Source organism: Chlorocebus sabaeus, chromosome 21, assembly GCF_047675955.1.
Source record: "Chlorocebus sabaeus isolate Y175 chromosome 21, mChlSab1.0.hap1, whole genome shotgun sequence".
Lineage (NCBI taxonomy): Eukaryota > Metazoa > Chordata > Mammalia > Primates > Cercopithecidae > Chlorocebus > Chlorocebus sabaeus.
The window spans coordinates 86,174,597-86,188,801 of record NC_132924.1 but is presented as its reverse complement, the minus strand read 5'-3'; the positions used below and the strand labels follow the sequence as shown (position 1 = coordinate 86,188,801).

The window sequence follows — 14,205 nt, the reverse complement described above, 5'->3', positions numbered from 1 at the left end:
TTTTGAGTGTGACATGTAGGAAAAGAGGTAAAGTGTTACTAGTCTCTGCTTGCTGCCTTGATGGTATAGAGGTAACAAGTATGGTAAGCACAGTTTTAATTAGCCTTTCCAGAGGAAGCCACCATGCACAAGGATTTTTGTTAATCCTCTGCCAGCCTGCTATTCTATGCCATATATAGTAGACTGCAGAAAACTGAGCTACCTTACCAAGCGTGGTTGGAACTATGATGATCCACCCAGGTTCCTCCCCAGGGTTAAAGCATACTGCCCCCAGCTTTGAGGAATACCATCTGGTAAAAGCTTACAGTTGTAACCCTGACAGAGAAATGCTCTTGGCCGCAAGCAACTACCTCACCAAGTACTTCTCAGGGGAGAGCCACAGTCAATGACCAACCCATGCCAAGGAATAAAGTCTCCTTTGCTTCAATTTGGAACAATTCTTAAGAGACATCTCATTTCCAGAGCGCCCTGTAAGCTCCCCTGAGGCCTCAGTTGCATTGTGAGTCAGCTTCCCGCTCTACCCTATTTTCCTTTTCTCATTTCCTCACAGGTGCATTTCTGGAGAGCACATCTCAAAAAATCTTCACATATAACTCTTCATCTCAGAATTCTACTTTCAACCAACCTAATATAAAACCCACTTCTATAATTATGTAAGGCAAACACGGTAGCATATAGTAGTTTCACTGAGTTTATCAGCAGCTGGTCCTAATATCAGTCTTGGTCTTCCATTAGAAATGCGAACCTATTCACTGTGACAGAGACAAGATCTAGAATTTAATCAACACTAAATGGCTCCAGTTCCATTTAACTGCAACAAAATTTAGAAGCCAACTCATTGGTATTAAAATTTATCTAATTTTATCATTACCCAATTATAAAAGGGATAAGAGTCCAGAAGAAATTCTTATTGAAAGAGCACAAAAAGAAAAGGATAATAAAAATGATTTATCCATAATAGATTACCATGTTTTCATAGATAATGGGAAATGTATTTTTTTCAACTTATAAATACCCAGTTGTGCCTTTTCTAACCAAAATAAAAAGAATGGTTACAATAACATCTATTTTTCATGTTCTCAATTAATCTTTTTAAATCTGCTTTGAAAGTTAATGAAAGGTTGCCAAGGAATCAACCAATTCTTTTATTTCATCCACTTCTCGATCCACAGGGTATAAAAGGATTCTAGATTTGGAGGCTTTGTCTTTTTGATTTTGAGTATTTTTGTTGTTTTAGTAGCACCACTTTGAAGAGTAGAAACTAAATATGCTGGTCCACCTGACTGTGGTCTCATTTTTCTAAGCTGATAAAAACCTAAGCTTCTTTTCTAGAACATTTGGACACAAAACAAACTAAATAGAAAGGGGACCCCAGAGAAAAAATGGTGATGTGCCTCTCTTTCAAGACAATATAATTTTTAAATACACATAGATGTTGTCATACAGAAAAAAGCAGTATTGCCCACAGAATTAAATCTTGTTTTTGTTTGTTTGTTTTAAGTAGAAATTCTATCAAGTACAGATAAAGCACTAACTTGACCACGGTTTCTTATAACCAAATGCCAGGGCCTTACTCTTCTTGGGGAAAGGGGTAGATGCAAATGGGGGCAGAGACCTATTCTTTTATGTTTTCTGGGAGCGTGGGACTCTACTAGTCCTGAATCTGAAGTTAGCTCCAAAGGCAGCCAAACCTTGAACGCTAGCTGGGTCTGAGTTTGCTGTGTTAAATCTGCTTGGGACAAGCTTCCAGCCAATGGAGAATCCACCAGACCTTGTATCCTTAGCTTCCTAAGTGCACTGGTAGTTCCAGGCCCAGACACTGCACACAGGATTCACCACCCATGTAGCTGTGGCTTGCCACCTCCTTCCAAAGCTCTTGGAAAGCCCAATGTGGCCGGGCAGAAGGGCATGGGAGGGTTCCTGGTCCCCATTACAACCCACAGGGCTCTAATAGGTGGCAGCTCCAGGCCAGAGACACTTTCTGAAAGGGTTCTGATGGAAAGTGCCTGGACCTCATGCAGCACTTCCCTCTACTAGGTGCTGCCAACCCTGGGTTTGAGTCAGGTCTGAGGCATGGTGAGGTATCTGATGTCTTAGAGAAGTAGAGCCAACTTTGAAAACTGACCTGGAAAGTTACCATTATTAAAGGTTTGATTTCATTCACCATGACCTTGTCCAGGGTGATGACATGTGATCCGTGCATTCACATGGGGCCCTGCACTTAGAAGACTAACAGGTCCAGTTTAATGTTCTTCTATACCTCTCTAGAAATCCTTACTTTTGACCAAGAGGCCCCACATTTTCATTTTGTATTGGGCCTAGAAAATGTACCCAGTTCTGGCCTGTCCTTTATTAAGGCCACATTTAGACAAAATAATTGCCAACTTAACAGGAGGACAGAATCAGCCATTCACCACTGTGCAGGTGTGGGGCGTGTGTGTGTGTGTGTCTGTGTGTGTGTGTTTACAGAAACTGAAAAAATGTTTTGGGGCTTTTTGTCTTTTTTTGTTTGTTTGTTTTTCATTTTGTTTTGTTTTTGAGACGGAATCTCACTCTGTCACCCAGGCTGGAGTGCAATGGCGTGACGGAGGCTCACTACAAGCTCCACCTCCCAGGTTCATGCCATTCTCCTGCCTCAGCCTCCAGAGTAGCTGGGACTACAGGCATCCGCCACCATGCCCAGCTAATTTTTTGTATTTTTAGTAGTGACGGGGTTTCACCATGTTAGCTAGGATGGTCTCAATCTCCTGACCTCATGATACACTCACCTCAGTCTCCCAAAGTGCTGGGATTACAGGCATGAGCCATCGTGCCCAGCCTTTTGTCTTTTAAGCAGAGAGTTGCTTTAAAACTTATAAAATGCTTCATCAAGATATTAAAGGATAGGAAATGTTAACACAAACATTCAATGTCTAACATTCACTTGAGATCAACCAGAAAAAAAAAGAAGACTGTCTTTGAATATATAGTCTAAATCACGAGAAAATATTACATATTTAAAGAAAATCTATAAAACACACATTGTTATAAGAACACTTGTCTCTCACTAGACAATGTAGGCCAGCACCCTACTTCAGTCCGGAAAATAGTTGCACTTTTACTTCCTAACATTGCTCATGCCATATAACACTTCTCATTACCATAAGACAAACCATGCAGGCTCCATACTAGTGAGGAAAAGTGGCTAAGGCTGAAAACTTTCGAGATTTTGGAAGAACACTTGTATGGGGAGACCTAAGGCCTAATTCTGGTGCTACAATTGTGTGACTGAGGGCTTGACAAGATCCCAGCAGATAGTAGTTTCTTATGGAAGCACCAAGACTGTGGCTAGAATATCCTATTTTAATCCCAACTGAAAGCAAAAGAAATGTTTGACACTTGGGGATAAAAGAAAATGATTGAGAATAGTCAACGTAGCCCTGCTCCCACTGTTGTGCTACAACAAGGAAGGAACACAATAGCCTGCTCGCTTCTGAACTTTACTAGTCATTGCAATCTCTCTTGTCTACTGATTATTGTTTCATTTACAAATGAGAAACATTTTATATAATCCAGTACTGGTCACATATTTAATCTTTAACTTTGTTTTTCTTTTTCACGTTTTTGCTTCCCTGAATAGCTGAGCATCTAGAGAATGTGATAGGCAGTGTCAACATGCTTTCAGATCTTTACACTATACATATTTTGGTACCCACATGCTAAAAAGTCAAATATACTTTGATTTTCAATGCTTAAGGGATTTACTCACTCAAAAATTAAATTAAAATAGCTCATCTCCCAGAAAATAAGAACTTGTTTAGAATAGGAAGAAATAGGAAAACCTACTTTGGCCTAAAATTGAACCATCCAGAAATGCATGCTACAATGACTTTATATACACAAGACTGTTGAGATCATTCTGACTCATGGCAAAAAAAGCATTTTGTAGGTGTTCCATTTGAAATCCACTTTCAGGACGTATCACATTCAAAAGCTTGATCAACCTTATATCTTGATCCTCAGATATAAACCTTTGTTGGTATAAATAAAATATACAGATCCCATTTTTCATCTGTTCACTGTAGCCTACATGATATTTTATGAAATTAGTATCAATTACACAGGCTGATATTAAAATATTAACAATATTAAGAATCTATCATATATATTAAGTATATATAAATGTTAACAAAATATTAACCAAAGTTTTCAGAAATAGAAAAAAGTCTGTTTTTCTCCTAGTTTCAAATAAAGAAATATAGAAATTCTTAAATACTAAAAATAAAGACTTTGGAAAGATAAATAACAGTGTCTCAGAGACTCTTAAAACAGGCCCTTGTAATAAGTACCAGACAACTAGCACAGGACTTGTGGGTGGGTGGGAGGAGGAGATAAAGAGAATCAGAGAATGCCAGGTTCACAAGGAATCTTCAAGGACATCTAATACGACTATCTTTTTGAAGTCTGAATCCTTTCTACAACATCCTAGCCAAGTGTTCATTAAGCCACCCTTCTGACTGATCAAGAATTCACTGCTCACTGAGGCAGCCAATTCCCTCTTAGAACATTAGAAGAGCTTTATTTTTCTATCAAGCTAAAAACATGCCCATTACTTTCTCCCATTGGCCATCTAGAACAGGTCCAATTTCTTTCTTTTATGGCCTTTCCTATGGGATAAGCCACTGAAAATGGCAGACATTCTCATTGAGTCTTCTCATTTACATCCCATGGTTTTTCAACTATGTTCTTCAACTAATGAGTTTAATCTCATCACTATACTGTTAATATCCAGTTTGTTAATGTTTCTATTAAAATAGGAACTCATAAGAGAACAGCAAACTGCTGGGCATAGCCCACACTGGAAATAGCAAAGCAAAGCTTCCCTCCCTCTTCCAGATAATTCACGTCAATTCCTGCAGCCAAAGATCATAGTCACTGTTTTGGTGGCTATGTCATACATGTTGATGCAAACTGAGCTTTATGTTGGCTAAAATCTTAAAACCTCAAAGTCTTAATTTTTAACTTATTCAATAAGTATTTGTGGATTGTCACTATATGGGTATTATAATACTAAGAAGATTATGAGAAATCAGTGTGATGTAACCAAAAGAAGTAGGATTCTGGGTCCAAGCCCCACTTTATCCAGCTATATCTATGTAGGAAGAACACTTGTTAGAGCTACTTAATTTTCATAATAGGATAATTATCTCACTACTTTCATAATAGGATAACTATCTCTCTGTTCCAAAGCATATGGATGGGCCCTCAGCCAGCCATTTAGAATACTAGCACTCCAGGATATCCAGTTCTCTTCCAAATACCTACATAGAGAAGAAATGTTCAGGGAAGATAGGTCCAAGACCTTACAAATTCAATCTTTGGTTAATGTTGTCACCAGAAATGTACATATTGGGAACCCACAACACAACACCTTTCTGATCAATTTTATTGAGTCACATTTACTACTTTGTCCTAATCTTTGACAGAGGTTGTTATGAGAAATAACCACATAAAATTCATATCCACATTGTTATTTTTTATAACTGAGGTACTGTCCATTTTGTTACTCAGAGTCCTTCTCAGTGATAGGAAAGGCTTTGTTCTTCTCAAGGAATCAGATGGTTCTAATTTTTAATGATGGAAATCATTAGAATGGTTTTACATATTTAAAAAATTAAATCTTAAAGACAGTGCCGGGCACGGTGGCTCATGCCTGTAATCCCAGCACTTTGGGAGGCCAAGGTGGGCAGATCACGAGGTCAGGAGATCGAGACCATCCTGGCTAACACGGTGAAACCCCGTCTCTACTAAAATTACAAAAATTAGCCGGGCATGGTGGCGGGTGCCTGAAGTCCCAGCTACTCTGGAGGCTGAGGCAGGAGAATGGCGTGAACCCGGGAGGCGGAGCTTGCAGTGAATTGAGACTGTGGCCACTGCACTCCAGCCTGGGCAACAGAGTGAGACTCTGTCTCAAAAAAAAAAGTGTTAAAGACAGAAATGAAAGGCTATAAGAAATGATAAGAAAAAAATGTCATTTGACACATATACAAATAGTAAAAAGTATTTGTATTTTCCACTTCATCAATAACTGAAAAGGGATTCATGAAAGCAAGATGAATAATTCTAACTGGGTCTTGTTAAATGCATAATTAACTTAACATCAGGCTAATGTCATTCAGTTGCCCATATGTCACCTCTTCCCAAATAATCAGCCTCCATAAAATGGCAAAGGCTCTAAGATCAAATGAATCTAAGAACTATCAGGAGAACTTGTTTTAAAGTTTCACATTTTAAAATAAACTCCCCATGTAATTGGGATGCAAGTGAAACACGGAACACACTTTGGGAATACTCTTCTAGGACCAATTTTGGATAACTTGAATAAACTCTGTCACTCTTCCCTGGATCCTCTACTGTCTGTATAGGTCCCTTTTAATGTCTGGTCACCAAAGATACGTAGGGTATTTTACTAAGGAGTTACTGAAGCAGGCCAGATGAAAGGATTATGTCCCTTCCCTTATATAGCCACCGCATTCACTTTCATATGTTCACGAGTGTTGACAGGCATGCTCACAAAAGCAGTGCTTCATTCTGGCTGTCAGATTGAGGTCAATTACTTATTTTGACTCTCCTGAGAAACGAGAGCTTAAAATGCATTAAAATGAGTCCAAATCAAAATCAAATGAAACTATAAATAGTGTTGTACAGGACTTTTTCCCCAATTGAACCGGTTGCAATCTTTTTAATATAACCTATTCCACCTTTAAAACAAAGAATTTGACTTTAAAGTTACATGGAAAATCTGGCAACCTCCTTGAGTAAACTTATTCTTGCAGAAAGTAAGATCTTTTGTCATTTTAAAAATTATAAAGATTTTTAATTCAAACAACATTACTTTAGAGTATTTACAGACAAGTAGTCTGTTGTCTTAATGGTCTCAGGGAATAGATTTATAAACAATCAAAATATTACAAGCAAGAGTAAAGAAACTTTACTATTGCCACTTGGCTCACCATTTCATAGATAAATAAATCATTCCGTGACACAGAAACTGATGTTTATAACATGAAGTGTTCTACCTAGACCACCTATGTGATTTAGCCAGAGAAATAAATTTAGAAACTAAAAGTGACTGATCACTTACAATTTGTCAACTGGAAATTCACAATAAATGTCCACATAAAAGGTTCAAGTACTCATTCAAGCTTCCAGAATCAATTTAAAAGTAATCACTTCCTAGATACTGCTAACCAATAAATTCTAGCCTTATATACACTGCAACATGTCTAAATTGACTCAAAAAGGCATTATCAAATGAACAAAGTGAGATATCCAAAGTGTAAATTCAGTTTCTCAAATTGAGTGATTTTACTCAAAAAATGGTGAGACAGAAATTTCATAAGTCTTTCAATTCAAGGGAAATCAGGCCAAGACTGGTCAGGGAAAGATTCACTCTCCTAGGCTATTTGCATTTTCTATCCAGCATGTCTTTAATTTTATAAATTTCATGCTGTTTGTTTCCATGGTTACCAGCTCTTAATTATAATGAGCACCTGGTCTATATAGGGGAATTAATATTTCCCTGTGAAATGCGCATACTGAATTATTAGTAATCTCCCTACATTTTTGCAAGGACTAGTTTAAGCTCTTGACCTCTAGCAAATATTTTCTTTTTTTTAACTTTTATTTGAGGTTTGGGGATACATGTGCAGATTTGTTACACAGGTAAACATGTGTCATGGGGGTTTGTTGTACATATTCTTTCATCACCCAGGTATTAAGCTCAATACCCAATAGTTATCTTTTCTTCTTGCAAAGATTTTCAAAGGGTGTCTTTAACTTCCTTTTTGAATTTTGTATATTATATGGACTTCAGTTATTTCATGATAATTGAAATTTTCCAACATTTCACAACGTATGTTGACAGGGAACATCTATGCTTGTCAGTATGTGTGCTTTTGAGCCTGGGTCAGATATACTGTGATTTTTTAAAAAACACTTTTTTGTGCATATTTATTAAATCTCAGTCAAAATCCACTGATAAATTAGGTGAATACTGGCATCCCCTCATTCACCAAACTAGGGCCTAGAGGGAAGTACACAAGCACCAGCAACCCCTCAATTAGTCAACATGATTAGGCTTCCTAAGTGACATTAGAACACCGTATTTCAAAGAAAATTAAAATGATTTTTGATCCTGTGGACATTTTCCACATAGCAATATGTGGACAATGATTAAAAGTATAGAGTTTGTCATATTTCCTGGATATATACCACTCAGTAGTTATGTGACCTGGCGTAAATTACTTAACTATGACTCAATTTCTTCATCAGAGAATGACAATAGTATCCAGTTCACAGGATTATTTTAAGGAGTAGAGGGGCTTATATTTGTTAATGTATGGAATAGTTACTGGTGTACATTAGTCCCTATTTTAAGTGTTTGTTAAATATAAATGTCAATCTGACCCTATGCAGCATGAAACCCTGTTTTCTAAGAAAATCTTTTTTTCCATAATAAATGTTTGTTCATACTCTCATGATGGAAGCTAATTCTGATTTTAAATTTCCTTGTGTAGCACTTAATAAATACTCTATGATCAGCTACTTCCATGTCTAAAAATCTAATCTGTTGCCAATAATAGTGGCACTGACACTGACCACACTGAGCCACTTTACATGTCACCTCATTTAATCTGCATTAACAACCCTATGAAGATTGGTGATCCCCTTATTACAGATGAGAAAACTCAAGTTTCAAGAACTTAGATAATTTGCACAGGTTTACAGAACTAAAAAGTGGCAGAGGTAAATTTGGAATCAACCTCTGATGATCCCCAAACCCTGCCTTACTCAGTCCATTACCATGGATAAAGTGCTATATAGATAACGTCACAACTTTTCAAAACTAGAACTTTGTCGCATCCAGTAATTTTTAACCTACTCCAAGAAGGTCAGAAATATAAGTAAAAGTGGAATCTGTCGTGCCTATGAGTGGGGTCTCTCTACTTCCCCATCCTCCACAAGCTTGCGCGTATGATTGATTCCCACAGACAACTGATGTTCACTGGTGGGAGGAAGGACCATATACATAATGGGCTCTAGGTGGTGCCTGGAACTGCGCCCAAAATGACCTTTTACACCTCTCCCATACACTTCCGTAAATGCTAGTACAAGAGGTATTTAGCCTCAGTAGACGTTCTCTGCAATAGTTGAACAGCTCTGGAAAGTGTAGCTTATCCCATCCTTTTGGCCTAATGAGTAGTTAGTTCTAACATTCTCAGTGATTAACGTCCTATTAATTATGGGAAATACTGACTAGGTCTGGGTTGGTTTTTTTTAATTGTGAAGCTCCAGTAAAATATTTTGACTCACTTGGCTTGGGTCAATTGCTAATGAGGAAGTCTGGGCTTTATAAATTCCCTGACACACACCAGTCATTGCAAAATCCTGATATTGGTCTGTCCTGCATCCTCTGATGGATCCCAGAGGTGCCTTCCTTCAGGGTCTACCAATGACACTTCTAACAGAAAAATGAGCAGAAGCCACTTCTTTTTTTTTTTTTTTTTTCCTGAAACCATTTCTGGGTAACATCCGATGGAAAATTTTGCTCTCCACTGCTCAGTTAAGTAACTAAAGTTCTTTAAGTATCATTGATGCCGTTGATCTCTATTTTAGTAAAGGATGATGTAGGCACAGATTTGTTTGAATCAAAAGACTAAATTCTGGATTCTATAACCCTAGACACTTAATGTCAAAAGAACAACTACATAGAAGTCTGTAGAAGCATTCATATAGCTTGGGAAAAATGGGAGTGTAGCATTGCTTCAGAAAATTGGTGTTTCACATTGCTACCAGAGATGTTCACAGGCAGCACTTGTGGTTAGTCGATGCTGGACACAGAAGCAGCTGCTCATCTATCATCACCTTTTTTAGAAGACAGACCACACATGTGCAACATGGCAGTTATTATCCCGGTCAGCAATCTAGTCAAAATATCTAATCAGGTTTACAGCTAGGAAATAACAGTTCACTGAGACAGAGTGAAGACATGTTAAAAATCACACAGTAGGAGCAGGTCAAAGAAGTGAAGGAGATATCATATTCGTGGTACTCCAGAAATTAATCCTTGCAACTACATCAGCTAATATTGGAACCCCGCCCTCCGAGATCGACATTTCCAAATATAATATATATCACAAACTAATAGAAACCATTATAATTTAAAGAGAAAGTATCTTGCCACTTACAGACTCTTTAAACTTAAAACCAAACCAGTATCTTTAATGTTGACATGCCTAGAAACAAGTCTGTAGCAATACTAACTTTAAACTAGTCTCTGCTGACTTTAGCTAACTAAAATAAACACATAAGGAAAAATAAACATGTAGGGAAAAACAAAATGTTCACAGTAGGATATGAGAGAATATTTTGGAAGCCATAAAAATATAGCTCCTATTCCAAATATAATTGATTACAAAGGCACAAAGGTAGCTCAAAACAAAGGATGCAATGAACGAAACCTTGTTAAAATAATCAAGGTTAGAGAAACAATGTTGACGTTATTGTGCAGTTATTCTCAGATTTCCAATTTTCTAGTCACCTTGGTTTGGTTTATTTGGCACCTCTTGGTCTCTCATAAGATCTTGTTGGCACATTTATCTAATCAAATCATTATTATTATTAGGCAACATCACTGAGCACCTGCTGGGTGCCTGTTAGGAGCCAAGAATATAAATCTTCGCTAGAGAGACTGGGAACGTGAAAGAAAAAGGGTGACTGACAACACAAGAATACATGCTAATTATGGGCATTGAACTGAATGTACCTGCATTATCTAACAGACTGAACCAGGGGACTTTCAGATCAGGCAGGTGGCTTCACACCCAACCCTCATCATTAATAATTTATAATGTGAGGACAGCAAATAAATTTTCAAATCAGTGAATATGAAACAGTTCAGAAGATCAGATGACTACAAAGGTTCAGGAAGGAGTTCACAGTTATTAGACTACTGAAAGAGCGTCTTTCAGAAAGGTTACGACTTACATATACAAATAACTAATTCTTGTTTTATGATTTAAAAGCAGTATTTTTACATCTTTTCATAAATATGTAGGGACATTCGGGGCAGAGGTTTCACAAAAACATAGCTGGGAAGAAATCACCGCAGTGCACTCTTGAATAGATTGTCACTTTAGGACCTGAATCCTGAGAGATCTTCTGCAATAGGGCTAAACCCATTTTTCCTAAATCCTTTTTTGCACTACAGATGTTTTTTAACCTTTTATGATATGCCTTACTAACCGCGCTTTTTCCCCATTGATTAAAAAATTAATAAATGGCATATGGTTAATTAGGAAGATGGTGACAGAGATTTCCTGCTTCAGAAACATTGGAAGCCGCTGGTTTAAAAGCATCCGGAACAGAGGGCTCTACTCTCTCCCCGCTGCGTCATTTCAGTCGAGGAAAAAGAATTACAAGTCCGCCTTACAGACTCAACAGGGTAGAAAACTTGCTATCATTTCTTTTATTTTGAAGTGAGCTTTTATATAAACACACGAAACCATGCATTTAATAGTAAAACTGGGCAGTGAAAGGAAGCCCCGCGCGTTCGCGACTTTTCGCCTCCGCTAAAGCGTGACCGTCACGCCCACTGCCATTTACAGGGGGAACGCGCCGGGGCATCATGGGAGTCGGCGGCGGCAGGGATTGTGGGAAATGTAGTTTGGAGACTCCGCCCTCCTCGCCATTCCTGTAATGGCTGCTTCCTGGAAGGTAATGTACGAACTCGTCTCCGACGGATACTTAGGTTGCACCAGTGTATTTGTAAAACAGGAGCAAATTTGGGCCTTGCCGTTCCAAAGTAGGAATTCTTTTTCAAATCTTAATATCAAGTCCTGAAATGAACTTATCTCTCTGTTCTGTTTCTTTTTACCTTTTGTGTGGGTGAACTGACCAACTTTTAAGTCTAGTTCCTTGTTGGACAGACTGTTTTCTCTCCTCATTACCTATCCCTCTACCGTCCATATGGCCTCCACGCTCTGCACTGACTCTAGCTGCCTCTTTAAAATAATAATAGTAATAATAATTAATTTTTAAATCCTTCTCTCCGCCCCCTCCCCACCCCCCATGCTAATAATAGGTCGTGTCACGTGGAACCTCTTAATCTCAGCATCCGGAGCTCCAGGAAGGGAAAATTTCAAGTCAGATAGAATTCTATATATACCATTTCTTTGGTAAGTCTTATTAATTCCCCACAACTTCGCAAAGTTATATGTTGTGTGACTTTTGCCAAATTTGTCTGCATTTCCTGGATGGGAGAGACCCTGAGAAAATGTATAATTTTTACCCACTGGGATATTTTAAGTTTCCAAGTTAGTGGCTCGTGCATTTTTTCTTTTTTTCTTAATTATGAACTCCTGTTCAATTTTTGTTTGGTTGATGCACAAGGTGTTGGCATTATCGTGGAAAATTCCTGGAATTAGATTGTTATCATGAGATAGGGAGATGAGCCTCAAATTACTGTCTTTAACGTGCCTCTGTTTTTCCACCGATGAGGAGATGGATTGGAAATGATTCATAAAGTTTCCAAAAGATTGGCTGGCCTGTTATTTGTCATGTGTTCATTTTGTCATTTGAAAAGGGAGGAATTTTTAATGGTTCCTTTTTGTTTCCATGTTTAATTTCTAGGAACCTTCAGCCTCCAGATTCCAACATCATGACCTCAGTTTCAACACAGTTGTCCTTAGTCCTCATGTCACTGCTTTTGGTGCTGCCTGTTGTGGAAGCAGTAGAAGCCGGTGATGCAATCGCCCTTTTGTTAGGTGTGGTTCTCAGCATTACAGGCATTTGTGCCTGCTTGGGGGTATATGCACGAAAAAGAAATGGACAAATGTGACTTTGAAAGGCCTACTGAGTCAAACCTCACCTTGAAAACCTTTGTGCTATAGAGGCTAAACCTGAGCTCTGGTGTGTGAAAGGTTCCAAGAATCAGTAAATAAGGGAGTTTCACATTTTTCATTGTTTCCATGAAATGGGAACAAACATACATTTATAAATGGAAAAAAAAAAATGTTTTCTTTCCAACAAATAATGCACAGAAAAATGCAGCCTATAGTTTGCTAGTTAGAAAGGAGGTCAAAGAAGTAAAATGACTGAAATTTACATAAGTAATATTTCATAATCTTAGAATTCTCTCAAAGCATGTGAAATAGGAAGAAGGAAGTTCTTGCCCAGAATCTTAGGAAATCACCACTGTTTGGTTATAATCACTGCCTCCTGAATCGTTGAGGAGACTTTTCTCCTTTTTTTTTATTAGATTTTTTTTTTTGTTGTCTCCCAAGTTAATATTATATTTAGATATCAGAGAGTCAGCCAAAAAGGAAAACTTTTATCTCTGGGGGAAAAAACATTTAGAAAAGTGTATTCAGTGTATCTAATACTGAAATGCAGAAAAAATCTAATGTTAAAAAAAAAAAAAAAAAAAACTATAGACATTGACATGGAAGAGATTTAATGTTTTGAAAAAAAACTTGATATTAACCGAGTAACATCCTCCTGATGAGAAGTACTATATTAAATATAAACCCATTATGTTATAAGTTAATGTGTCGTGTCCATTTCTTATTTGGGGATGTTTGTATCCATTGCGGATTTTTATATGAGCTAAGTGGAGAAGGGGAGGATGCCTTGTGTTAACTGATTGCAGTAGCTTGAAGAGACATAATCAGTGATAAATGAGAACTGGGCAGCATTAAGGTCAGAGAAGCCCCTGATAGAAAATCTAGAAATATAGAAGGAAAATGAAATGGCCTAAACTGATTTGCACGCCAGCCAAATGAAATATCCTCTCTGGCCTAGCTACTTAAAGTGTCTTCAAGCCAGCAACATCACCTAGGACTTGTTAGAAATGCAGAATCTCAGGCCCCACCCAGACCAATTGGATCAGGAACAGCATTTGTTTCCAAAGCCCAAGTTAATTTGTATGGCACGTTACGGATTTAAGAAGACTGCCAACTTGCTTGAACCCAAGAATCATTCCAAGCACATGATAAGACTTTTTGATTTCCTGGTCTTTCTCCTGGTTCTATAGCTGTGGGATGGGTCCTCAGTGGTTCATTTGATTCTCAAGTTGTAGCCAGCATGAAATAGTATAAGGAAATCAAACTTTACGGTCACACTGGAAGTAAGTAGTGAAATTTTTTCCTAAAATGCATTTTCCAA

The 14,205-nt window shown here is 37.8% G+C and overlaps 1 protein-coding gene across 2 annotated transcripts; it reads left to right on the top strand.

The window, feature by feature from the left end:
• Nucleotides 1–11,664: 11,664 nt before the first annotated feature.
• Nucleotides 11,665–13,583, top strand: SMIM30 (small integral membrane protein 30). Of its 2 annotated transcripts, none has more exons than XM_007983704.3 (3): nt 11,665–11,757; nt 12,125–12,218; nt 12,673–13,583. In XM_007983704.3, the coding sequence occupies exon 3, from the start codon at nt 12,701–12,703 to the stop codon at nt 12,878–12,880; it is 180 nt and encodes a 59-aa protein (XP_007981895.2). In that variant the 5' UTR covers nt 11,665–11,757; nt 12,125–12,218; nt 12,673–12,700; the 3' UTR covers nt 12,881–13,583. The 2 variants fall into 2 exon arrangements, with proteins under 2 accessions (XP_007981895.2, XP_037860386.2); XM_038004458.2 differs by having other exon boundaries at nt 11,756–11,845.
• The last annotated feature ends 622 nt before the right edge of the window (nt 13,584–14,205 follow it).

What these genes read in the sequence shown, in the direction of transcription:
- SMIM30 (XM_038004458.2), top strand. Translation starts at nt 11,761, where the DNA reads ATGTACGAACTCGTCTCCGACGGATACTTAGGTTGCACCAGTGTATTT. An exon ending in TTGGGCCTTGCCGTTCCAAA is followed by an intron (nt 11,846 to 12,124) that starts GTAGGAATTCTT and finishes TGCTAATAATAG; the next exon opens with GTCGTGTCACGTGGAACCTC. An exon ending in CTATATATACCATTTCTTTG is followed by an intron (nt 12,219 to 12,672) that starts GTAAGTCTTATT and finishes TTTAATTTCTAG; the next exon opens with GAACCTTCAGCCTCCAGATT.